This window comes from Gobio gobio (genome assembly GCF_949357685.1).
Source record: "Gobio gobio genome assembly, chromosome: 9".
In the NCBI taxonomy this organism is placed as follows: Eukaryota; Metazoa; Chordata; class Actinopteri; order Cypriniformes; family Gobionidae; genus Gobio; species Gobio gobio.
In genome coordinates this window covers 9164560-9177367 of record NC_137115.1, presented here as the reverse complement: position 1 = coordinate 9177367, position 12808 = coordinate 9164560, and the positions used below count along the sequence as shown (strand labels likewise).

General features: G+C 36.8%; 1 protein-coding gene across 1 annotated transcript in view; it reads left to right on the top strand.

Moving 5' to 3' along the window:
* Window positions 1-203: 203 nt before the first annotated feature.
* LOC307131577 (beta-galactosidase-1-like protein 2) overlaps window positions 204-12808 on the top strand; it is a gene marked incomplete at both ends in the record, with an annotated part of 13534 nt that continues 929 nt past the window's right edge. The window contains 11 exons of the mRNA XM_079825290.1: window positions 204-367; window positions 452-520; window positions 996-1091; window positions 7587-7695; window positions 7793-7885; window positions 7976-8057; window positions 8629-8693; window positions 8951-9035; window positions 11225-11362; window positions 12008-12088; window positions 12191-12297. Of these exons, the coding sequence (XP_079681416.1) occupies window positions 204-367; window positions 452-520; window positions 996-1091; window positions 7587-7695; window positions 7793-7885; window positions 7976-8057; window positions 8629-8693; window positions 8951-9035; window positions 11225-11362; window positions 12008-12088; window positions 12191-12297 (1089 nt within the window). The remainder of the gene's footprint in view (window positions 368-451; window positions 521-995; window positions 1092-7586; window positions 7696-7792; window positions 7886-7975; window positions 8058-8628; window positions 8694-8950; window positions 9036-11224; window positions 11363-12007; window positions 12089-12190; window positions 12298-12808) is intronic.

Here is a 12808-nt window from a genome sequence, read left to right as displayed (position 1 = left end):
ACAAGTGCACATTCAGCACACTTCTTTTTCACAAGGGACTAGAATGTGCTCTTAGGAAATTGCTGTTTACAAAAAATGTTGATAGGGACACTACAAAGGCAAAATGCAGTAAATACACAAACTGCACCAGATCCAGTGTAAAATAGGTACTTTATGTAAAATATTCTGTAATTTTTATAATCTTGTTGTGGCTCTTTCAGAGAATGTCAGCGAGAGAGGGACTGAGGGCAGACTCGACCCACTTCACTTTAAGGGGAGCACCATTTCTGATCCTGGGAGGCTCCATTCATTACTTCCGGGTCCCCAGGGCATACTGGAGAGACCGGCTGCTGAAACTAAAGGCCTGTGGTCTCAATACTCTAACCACGTAAGACCATGACAGGGGTTCAAGGACAGTCTTTTTCCCCCTCTCAAAATCATCTTGAAGAGTCTTATTCGTTCTGTCTGTCAGGTATGTGCCATGGAATCTGCATGAACCAGAAAGAGGAGTTTATCAGTTTCAGGAGCAGCTGGATATGGAGTAAGATGTTCTATTTATTTTTGGTGTGTGTGTGTGTGTGTGTGTGTGTGTGTGTGTGTGTGTGTGTGTGTGTGTGTGTGTGTGTGTGTGTGTGTGTGTGTGTGTGTGTGTGTGTGTGTGTGTGTGTGTGTGTGTGTGTGTGTGTGTGTGTGTGTGTGTGTGTGTGTGTGTGTGTGTGTGTGTGTGTGTGTGTGTGTGTGTGTGTGTGTGTCAATTACACTGTTGACCCTTCCCTCACACCTTAGCCCATGCTTTACCTAACCATACTAAAAAGCAACCATTTCCCATAAACATTTTGATCATACATGACTTGTAAGTTTTATCCCGCTTTCAATATAAGTATTTTTTTCCAGGGGTTGAAAACCCTCACAGCCCTGTATGAGCCACAGTGATGCTTGCCTCAGCAATAAACATTTCATGTTCTATTTTTACCACTGTAATCATCAATTTATCAAACACTTTTGCTTTTTTAAAGGGCATACATACGTCTCGCAGGGGAATTGGGCCTCTGGGTGATTCTGCGTCCAGGGCCATATATATGTGCAGAGTGGGATTTGGGTGGGTTACCAAGGTTAGTGCATCACCTGTGTTATGAAAATTATTATTATAATTTTTTTGTGGTGAATGTGAATGTGTGTGCAGCTTTTCTTGTTTGCTTTAGTCTCTGGTACTGTTCGCGTGCTGGTCAAAAATGATTTTTTTTTTTTATTTCAATGAAGTGATTTTTCTATATTTTTAGTTTGATTATATTTCTTATTTAATATTTTGTATTTTTAGGGGATTTTATGGTACTAAATTATAGTTTTGCAGTAACTATAATCCATTTATAAATTTTTTGAGTATGGACCTGAAAATTTAATTTCCAACTTAAACGTTTATAAATCTTGATTCTTTGGAGCACACTCTTTTTAAAGATGAAAAATGTCAGATTACTAAAAAAAGTTGGTAACGCTTTAGATTACGGCCCGGAAAGTACTGCGTAAGTAAAGAGAATTTACAGCATAATTTTCGGTAATTATAGTGTAACTATAAAGTAAGTATGTGTAGGTATAAGGGAACAATATGTAATATTGGGGGAATAAAGGGGTAACCATCAGGAAAATTTAAAAATTATTTATACTGTAAGTATTTTTTAATTAAGGGGTAATTATCCGTGTAGTTACAGGGCAAGTATGAACCTGCGGGCTGTAAATTAAAGTGGTTCTTGTTCCCCTCTTGTTTCGTGTAGTTACAGGGTAAGTACAATAAACAACACGTACAAAATCTGATACCACTCAGAAATATTTATTTGGAAAAACAACGTAACCCTCTTGAGTCTGAACTCTTTTGGCGCCCTTTAGACGTTTTGACATGCTCTTACATTTGTATTTTTTTCAGTTGCTTATAAACACATTAATGGCAAAAGTGTAATTACACTGTATTCAGCACAAACTGGGCTACCATAATATGTGAGCAACATGTATGTACATGCTTGTATTTTCGAGAGAAAAATGTTTATGCACGGTTTTTGAAAAAACAAAAAACTTTGTTTTAAAATGAAGGTCTCAAAACACACAATAGATATGTGTTCACAATACTTTTGACTCCATCTTGTATTTCCATAGAGTTTTTTCTTTATACTGATGTGAGAATCATTGAGCCTACTCATTCACATAAAACAAAACACTGATTTAAAATTTGTAAGACAGTTTCTCTTCACAAAGCCAATATGCGAGGAGGCGTGATATCTAATGAATAATGATGAGATAGCACCTGAGATAACAAAGGACATAATAGCCCGCATAATGAGCTGCATAATGAGCTGCATAATGAATGAGCTTCAGGTAGGCCTATAGAGACAGAGCAACACGCGTCATAATCTGAAGACCACGCCCACCGGGGGGAAAACAATCGAACGCTATCCATTGACTTTGCATTGCGTGAAGCGGCATCCTTGTCATTTCGGACTTATAACAAAAAACAGAACAATGTCTAAAAGCGGATATGTGACAAAGTGTACAGCAAACAAGCTAAGCAAACCCCACAACCAAAAATCAAGAAGTTTTTATAAGCTATTGTATTGACCCAAAAAACGAGCGTTTAAAGACAAAAAAGTGGATACAGGCCATTGAGACAGAGCGCGACAAGTTATATTACACTGAGAATTACACCCACTAGAGGGGAACATAATCAGTGACAGGAAATATAATATATAAAACTGACATTTGGACATTTGACTTAACAGTGACAACATATTTACTGCACACATAGGCATACTGAGACATACTGAGTGTCAGGATCCCAAAATTTACCCATTCTTCCTGCTGAAGCATCACGTTTTACTGCCTTTATCCACTTTTGTCTCCTTAAACTCTCGTTTTTTGGGGTCGACAGCTTATAAAAACTTGTTTTTGTGTTTTTTAGCTTGTTTGCTGTACACTTTGTCACATATCAGCTTTTAGACATTGTTCTGTTTTTTTGTTATAAGTCCGAGATGACAAGGATGCAGCCTCACGCAATGCAATGTCAATGGAGAACGTTGGATTGCCCCCCCCCCCCCCCCCCCCGGTGTGGGCGTGGCCTAAATACGCTCTGTCTCTATGTGAGAGAGAGCAACAGAGCAATGGAAATATTTTTTTTTGTAGTTTATTTTATTTGGAATGTAGTCAACAAAGGTAACTTTGTCCCAAAGGGGAAATTCTGCTTGGGTACAGTGCAGAGTTGCTTCATAAAGGTAGACCAGATAACTTAAAACATATTATCTGTATTTTCTGCCACAACAATTTATGATTTATTAAACCATAATTTATGATTTATTACACCAATTTATTATAACACAACAATTAATGAGATTAAAACCATGTTTTTACTCCAAACTTACTTTATATCACAAGTCAAATGTTATAAATAGCCAAGCCAACATGGTATAAATAACACAGATAAGCCATATATTGTCACGATTGTGTGTTTATTATCTTCAAATGTGTCTATCTGCATGTTATAGCGATTCCTGGAAGATGTTTATGTCAGACAGGATGTCACATGGTATCTTCTTCATGCGTGCTATATATGGACTACATGTGCACAGAGCGCCCTCCGGCTGCCAGTATGAACTGAAAACACAACAGATTGAAATAACACTTCTCTGTATAGAAATTTGACACAGACATATGAGAATCTATCAATATTTCTCCTCATCTGCACATTTTTGAACTAAAAGCCCTGAGTGATGTTGTTTTGTTGTGAGTCTTCATGAGGAGAATAGAGGAGTTTTTTATGAATGACATCAGCTGACGCTCATATTACAATCAAAGGTACCGACGCGGTTTTCATATTCATAACTCCTGACACATATTAACAAATACAGTCACTATATGACTTTTAGTATAAAACAGAGGTCAAAAATGGAAGCTTGAGTCTTAGATCTTTTAAATGATGTATAGTTTGTCAAGGTAATTACTTACATCTGACAGAAATTTTGAGCTAATTTAAACAAAGAAGGCTTCAGTGCGTCCTCGCGCAGTTTTTTGCGTTTAATATTCACAGATGCCTACAGAATAAACTTAGCCTACTTACACACAGCGGTGGATCATTTCTTTCAGAAATAAACAGTTTGTCATGGAGAATTATTCCAGGATTATTAAACACGTCTCAAAACGCTCAAAACTAGTTGAAGTAGGAATGCAGTACTTGATGGGTTAGTTTGAGATGATGTGTGTGTGGGCATTGTCTCCGGAGCCTCAGAATTTGAATCTCAATAGAGCGCGCGCTTCGTGGGCGTGGTCGCATAATGAGCCGCTCAGGAACAACTAACATCTCTCTGCTTTCAACCAGATTACATAAACACAGAATATTTGTTTTTGATTTGGTTTACAGGGTTTAACACCTGACATTTCAGCGTTTCTTTAGACATATGTCTCATGTTTGTGAGACAAGTATTAACTAAGCTAGAGGTCATTTTCTGATCTGTTCATTCACTATCTGAATGAACGTCTTTAACAGAGAGGCTGCAGATCGCACATCATGTTTGATTTCTTTATTTTGCAAAAAGCACAACAATTTGTTTTTATTGTGACTGTACACAAAAAAAAAAGAAACTTAACAGATTATAATGATGTATAACACTTGCCTGAATGATAAAAAACGACTTGTTATTATGTTACTCGTTATTTGAGTCTCTTTGGCAGTGATAAGAAAAAAAGCAAGCCAATCACGCCGGCGCGATGGCCGACTCGAGAGGGTTAATCCAAAACAGATTTGACACTTTCTTATTCATTTTTTTAAAATAAACTTTTCATTTCAAATAATAATGTCCGGACAGAAAGAGGCACGTTTTGTCCCTTTTTTGCTTCTCTTGCTTGTCTTCCTCTTCTTGTTCCTCTTCTTCTTTATCGTTATTTCCACTGATGGATCTTAAGAGGAATCCCAGGTCTTTTGATATTTTGCATTATTATTTATTAAAATAAAAAGTACACCAAGAAATGCTCATAATATTCTAATCTTTTCGCATCCGATCAGTTGTTACCAGCGCCAGAGTAAAGAAGCTTCAGGCTTTCATGATGTTCTCGCGCAAATTTATTCTGAAACACACACGAGAACTGGCGTCTCTGTCTTTTACTCTTGTTTGTTTCTCATTGCTATTATCATATATTATGTTATTGTTTGCATACTGTTGTGAGCATTAAAAAAATAAAAACCGACATGACCAGAGTTTCTCGGCGCACTCACGTCACACTTCAATTATGTCAAGTGTGAACTCAACTCTCGCATGCACACGCAGATGACTGCTGGTCGGAAGTGATAGTCTACAGTTTGAAAAATGTAAAATATTGTTATTTTTCTTACAAACACTTATCGTTTCACTTCAGAAGACATTGGTTCATCCATTGGGGTCGTATGGATTACTGTAGTTATTGCTGTATGTATTTCATACTTGAACTTTTAGGAACCCAAATGAGTTTTCATTAGCAGAGATTATTTATTTTTCTGTGTTCATATGTAGAAACAAAGTCGTATGTACATCTCAGATGGCATGAGGGTGAAAGACGAGTAAATGGTGAGGAAATTTCTGCGTGAGCTGTTTTTCAGTGTAGCTACATAATACAGAATAGCTAGAGACATGGGATTCCTTCTTAAATTTCATCAGTGGCAAGGACGAAAAAGTAGAGGAATAAGACGAGGATAAAGCCAAGCAAGAGAAACGAATAAGTGTTGTAAATCTGTTTTAAAAAACTTGTTTTTTAAATAAAGGTTTACGAGTGATATCAGTTTGTGTACGTGTTTTTATTGTAGGCTACTTACCCTGTAACTACATGAAACAAGAGGGGAACAAGAACCACTTTAATTTACAGCCTGCAGATTCATACTTACCCTGTAACTACATGAAACAAGACGGGAATAATTACATCCACATGGATAATTACCCCTTAATTAAAAAATACTTAATAATAAAAAAAATATATGTGTTAATTTTCCTGATGGTTACACCTTTATTCCCCCAATATTACATATTGTTCCCTTATACCTACACGTACTTACTTTGTAGTTACACTATAATTACTGAAAATTATGCTGTAAATTCTCTTTACTTACGCAGTACTTTCCGGGCCGTAATCTAAAGCGTTACCAAATAGTTTATAAAAAGTGTTTAAATATAATTTAAAGGGGTCATGAACTGGCTTTTTTTTTATTGTCAACTTATGTTTGTGTGGTTTATACATTCAAAAACATCATAATGAATAAGTAATAGGCTATTTTCTACTCTGGTTTTGAGCCTCTCTCCTGGAACGCTCTGTTTTTATGGGCGTGTCACATTGAAGACTTGGAAGTGAATGCCCACAGCTATGACTGGATAACAGTTTTGCATATATAATGAGTTTCGACTTCCCTGTCAGTACGCTTGGGGAAATGTTTTGAAAACTTTCAATGTTGAAAAATAGCAACCGGAATGATTCGTCCATACATTTTCGACCCAGAGTCTGATCCCGAATCGCAGGACAATGAACCAACAACACCTCAAATACAAAGGATACTCCATGTACACATAATCAGTAGATATCAAACGATCTGTAGCAATGCAATGCAATCACTTACTATACTTTTTTTTTTTTACTTTAATGATGTGTTGCATCATTCTTGTCGGATCCCATATAGAAACCACAGCATAGTTTTTTAATCTCATTCTGCCTGCAAATCCTGTCTCGCTCGACCTGTGTCTTGTTTACAAAAGAATGCTCGTTGAAATGAAGCGAACAAATGCGCAATTTCCTACCCACGTGAGCTGTAATTTCATTAAAAATAAAGTTCAACCACATTCCTAATATTGGAAACCGAAGGAAACTTATGCAGCGACTGTTCTTCCACAAACAGGCACTGCACAATATTTTGTAATCTTCAACGGCATGTTTTTTTGCTTGGTTGCTCGATTGCTCCGGTTTAGCGCCACGTAGGCCAATTATTTACCTATTAATCTTCTTCTGTTGAGGCGCCGTTTCACTGTCAGAAGGGAGGCAAATTTGCAGATCCCTCATTTGATGAGCCTGCTGTCAATAAAAGCTTTTATTTGACTAACAAGGAAGTTTTTAAACTTACACGATATTCTTAAATGACCTTGTATACATCAAAAGGTACTGAGAAAAACCCTTTCAAATTTTTATGTGAAATATAACTCTTACTCTAAAAATATTACTCTAAAACTGTGCTATAAATCTAAACAAGCTGTGTTCCAATTTGAGGTTGATATCTCAAAAAATGAGCTGTCAGTAAGAATTTGTTTGTGCACAGTACCAAACATTTCCAATAGATTCGAATAAATTCGTCTCCCATTCATTTCTAATGTGGTAAGAGAACAATACAAGTTTGACTATTCTTTTCAGGACCATTAAACGTTTTTGAATCATGTCCATGATTTTATTTTTTTTGTTCACACAGCAAGTGCCAAAACCTTTATTAAGTTTCGTACCAGTCCTATGAAGTCAATTTAATTTATTTAAATGTTTTCCGATTTTACACCGAACAGCACCAGAGGGTTAATATCACAGGTTTGCATTAGTAATATATATATATTTTTTTACCTTGTTTTAATTAGCTGGCTGCTGCAAGATAAGAAAATGAAATTAAGAACGACCTACTCTGGTTTCACAAGTGCTGTGAACTCGTACTTTGATAATCTGATTCCGAGAATCACACCCCTCCAGGTGACGTTTTATTTTTACATGTTTTTATTTGTTGAAAATTATTGAATATATTATAATAGTTATTATATTTAAACTGCTTCCATTGCTCTCCCTGCAGTTTAAGAATGGAGGCCCTATTATTGCTGTCCAAGTAGAGAATGAATATGGTTCTTATGCAAAGGATGAGAAATACCTGTCGTTCATCAAAGAGGTATGGAATGAAATTAAATCATTATCTTTTACTCTGCAATATGGTAATCCATTTCTTTTATACATACACAGTTTGTCTCAAAATCAACAGGCATTACTGTCTCGGGGAATCTCGGAGCTTCTTCTGACATCCGACAACCACGAAGGGTTAAAATGTGGAGGAGTGGATGGAGGTAACGCTTATACATCCATTCATTTATTTAATGTTCCCACTGCTACAGTTACAATGTTATAATAGTAATATAGTTTGGGGTCAGAGAGATTTAATGTTCTTGACAGAAGTCTTTTATGCTCACCAAGACTGCACTTATTTGATCAAAAATACTATCAAATAAAATGTTTTCTATTTTAAAATGTATAAATGTGATGTTAAAGCTGAATTTTCAGCATCATTACTCCAGTCTTCAGTGTCAGATGATCCTTCAGAAATCATTATATTATGCTAATTTGCTGATTGAAACATTTCTAATTACTATCAAAGTTGAAAACAGTTGTGCTGTTTAATTTTTTTGTGGAAACCCGTATTAGATTTTTTTTTTCAGTATCTTTGATGAATATAACGTTCAAAAGAACAGCATTTATTTGAAATTATATGTTTTGTAACATTACATTTTGATCAATTTAATGCATCCTTGCTGATTAATTTTTAAAAAAAAAATCTTACTGACCCCAAACTTTGAACGGTAGGTAAGTAAAGTTCTTCTCCCACAGATCAAATTTAATTGTTTTCACTTCTTCTAAAAGTCTTGCAGACCGTGAACCTGCAGAGACTGTCATTTGGTGATGTACAGCATTTAGCAGAATTGCAGGTCAGTAATTTACCATTTACTTTGTTAAAATGGCTGTATCTGCATTTAAATCTGCTATATTTCTTACAGCCTAGGTAAAACCTCCTATGCTTTCTGAAGATGATACTGTATATGATAAACTGTAAATACCGACAAATAGTAGGCCTACACGATAATACAAAATACTAACTTAATTGTGCAGCAACATTTATAAAACTAACCTATAACATATAGGCAGGACAAAAGAGATGTCTGTGAGAGCATTTTCTGTGCCGCAGCCAAAGAAGCCGCTGATGGTGATGGAGTATTGGTCTGGGTGGTTCGATGTCTGGGGAGAACCTCATCATGTTTTCCCTGCGCAAGGTAAAGGATCTGCCTCATCAAGTGGACATGTGGACATGGACACAGATGGTCTACCAAGGCAGAGAGAACAAACCACCTAGAATGGGCACTGACTTTAAAGGGGACCTATGCCCCTTTTTACAAGATGTAATATAAGTCTCAAGTGTCCCCAGAATGTGTCTGTGAGGTTTCATACACCACAGATAATTTATTATTCCTTGTAAATGCTCAGTTTTGAGTGGAAAGGAAAAAACATGCCGTTTTTGTGCATGTATCTTTAAATGCAAATGAGCTGCTGCTCCACACCCCGCTTTTCAGAAGAGGGTGGAGCCTGTACAGCTCCGTGCCTCAGATACCAAAAACAAAAACATCTGTTTGATTTTTATTATTATCTCGTGATCAGTGCTCGAAGTGGGGCTGTACTCACCGGTACGCAGTACCGGCACTTCTACATTTTCTACATTGTATTGTAGGAATTGTATGTACTTTTCCCTGCTACTTCTAGCTTTTATGACGAATCAATTGTCCATGCAATATGACTGTGATAATGACTTATGCCCAATTGTTTAATTAAGTGGCGCGCGATTCACTGTAGGTGCGTTCACCAGCGCCCTCCAAAAGTGTTAAGATTTGCACTAGCTGTTCCTATGCGACGCTGATGATAAAATGTACGACCCATTTGAATTCTATTGAGAATGTAGTAAAGCACTACGGAGAAAGTCGAACATGATCTAAAACAGCCACTAAAATGACTTATGAAAAGAGGGGAAAACATCATCCCGCAAGCTTTTTAAACTCATGATGACCACATTTACTAGAATTTATCACGTTCTGTTGTATTTATTGTGGTATATTTTGACTAGTTGTAGAATTTATAATATATAATCAGTTAAGGGAGTAGATTTTTCACTATAGATGCATTTTACACATGTGGCATGATGTGGCTTTAGTTTCTAGCTGTATTGCTATTTTTCATAACAAATGCTATAGATTAAAAAAGAAAGGCCTGCATGGTAATGAGGAGCTGTCAATGTTCTTGCTTTGTAAATAAACTTTTATTGTAACAAATGCTATAGTTAAACAATTACAAGAACTATATGTTAGTTTTAAAGCTGAGTACAAGTTAGAAAGAGCTTTAAAATATGGACGTTCTTGAATTATTGACTAAACAATCCCACCATAACCAGGCCCCCCCCCAACAAAGCCCCGCCCCCTCTGGTGAGTACCGGCACTTTATTCTTTCCACTTCAAGCACTGCTCGCAATTGCGCATACGTGACATTGCAGTTCTCTTTATTTTTATTACGTTTATTATCTGCATGTGATATGTGTGTTTTAAAGCCATATCAGTCTAAACTTCTGATATTTGGTTTTCTGAGCGCACACACCCGAAGCACGCACACACACACACACACAGAGAGCTGGATGTCAGACGGCGTCCCCCATATTAAACTAAGTTCTCTTTCACATCTTATTGCGCTTAAGCTGTAAAATACACAAGGTTATGTCAAAAACAGACAAAGTTTACATAAACACAGTCGGTTATTTCCGTGAATGATATAACCAAGATAGTATGTGTATATTAGATCTGTGTATTAAAGTGAAAGCAGCGTAATATACAGTACCTACTGCTATAGCTATGCTGTTAATATGAATCAAACAACAAAAGAAAAACAGTAAATCACTCACTTCTCTTGAGTGAATAACTTAAGTAGCTAAAAAAATATTTCTTACTTGAATGCTGCTGTTAAATGCTCCGGTGAGGAGATAAACATGGCGGACTGTGTACAGCTCACTCAGGGCGGGATCTATGCCAATAGGGTGGAGTCCGTCTGCAGTCGTGGGCGGGACATAAGCGTATGTGACGTCACAAAAAAAATACAAACGGTTTATTCTGAGACACTGGTTATGATTTATGGGGATTAAAAAAAGAGGAGTTGGTGGATTTTTTTCCATTATAGGGTGGTTGTGTACACACACTGCCGACACACATTTATGTTTAAACACCATGTAAAAGTGAATTTTACATAATAGGTCCTCTTTAAATCTGTATATAAACTTACTTTTTGCATGACACAATGTATGCATGTATTTAAAACGATCCATTTGCATTGCATGATCCATTTTCTCTTGTCAGTATATACTTTACTGCCTGATAAATTGTCTCTGCTTTTGACACATATTGTGTCTGCATTTTTTCTGTTATGACAGAAATGATCTCCATAGTGCGAGAGCTTCTGGATCGTGGCATCTCCATCAATTTTTACATGTTTCATGGAGGAACCAGCTTTGGATTCATGAATGGCGCAGTTGACCTGGGCACCTACAAACCACAGACGAGCGGCTACGGTTCTGTAGTTTTAATATTCATGAACCCTGGGACAGTTATAATGTACATATTAAAGGGATAGTTCATGATGTTCATCATTTAATCATCCTCCGTTACACATTTCTTTCTTCTGCTAGACACAAAAAGAAGATATTCTGAAGAATATGGGTAACCAAATAGTTGACGGGCCCCATTGACTTCCATAGTATTTTTTTTTTCTTCATACTATGGAAGTCAGTGGGCCCTGTCAAATGCTTGGTTACTGACATTCTTCAAAATATCTTCAGCAGAAGAAAGAAATGTATAAAGATTTGGAACAACTTGAGAGTGAGTAAATGAATGGGTGAACTATCCCTTTAAGCAGCACAACTGTCTTCAATGTTGATAATATTTAGAAAAGTTTAGAATGATTTCTGAAGGGTCATGTGGCACTGAAGACTAATGATGCTGAAAATTCAGCTTTGCATTTAAATTAAAACAGTTGTTTTAAATTGTAATATTTCACAATATTTAATTTTTACTGTATTTTTGATCAAATAAATGTAGCCTTGGTGAGCATAAGAGACTTCTTTCAAAAGTATCAAACATATTACTGTCCCCAAACTTTTGAATGGTAGTGTAACTCTGTTTTTAAAGAAACGGGGACCCTTCCTTGTCTCTTTTAGATTATGATGCTCCATTGACCGAGAGCGGTGATTATACAACCAAGTATCATCTCTTGAGGAATCTGCTGAGCACCTACAACAGTAAGTTTCTACACTTTGGTCCCTGATTACAGAATCTGCTGTTGAATCTCTGTGTCCCTCTGTGCTTGTCTCTTTATCTCTGTCTGTCTCTATCTATGACAGAGGAGCCGAAATTAGAGCCGCCAGCTGTGCAAAGCCGGAGAGCGTATGAGCCGGTGGTTGTTTCTCATTACGTTTCTCTATGGGAGAGTCTTCAGTGTGCAGAAACAGTAAGAACAATGCATCCCATTATAACATTCTTTTACGTCTTTACGTTCCCTTAAACGATTAGTTCCCTTCAAAATAATTTCCTGATATTTTAAGCACCCACTTCTCATCCGAGATGTTCATGTCTTTATTTCTTCAGTCGAAAAGAAAATAATTTTTTTGAGGAAAACATTCCAGGATTTTTCTCCACACCATTGACTTCCATGACAACCAAAATGTTGAAGGTCCAAATCAATGCCATTTCAAAGGTCTTTGAAGAGTTTCAGAGGTTCTGCGCGATCCCAGACGAGGAATAGCTCATCTTGCGCTGCTCTGCGGCTCGCCAGTGATTGCGCAATGATCACGTCGAAAACGTCACACTACTAGACGTAGGCAGAAGTACTGCCCCCGTGTTTAAAAAAGCGCACATGCGACAACTAATACAAATGCCCTGTAGCAAAAAAATAAATAAAACAACAATGTTGGGTGATTTTGAAGTTGAAACTGGAGTGTTTTTTTGGCAAAGGGCGTTTG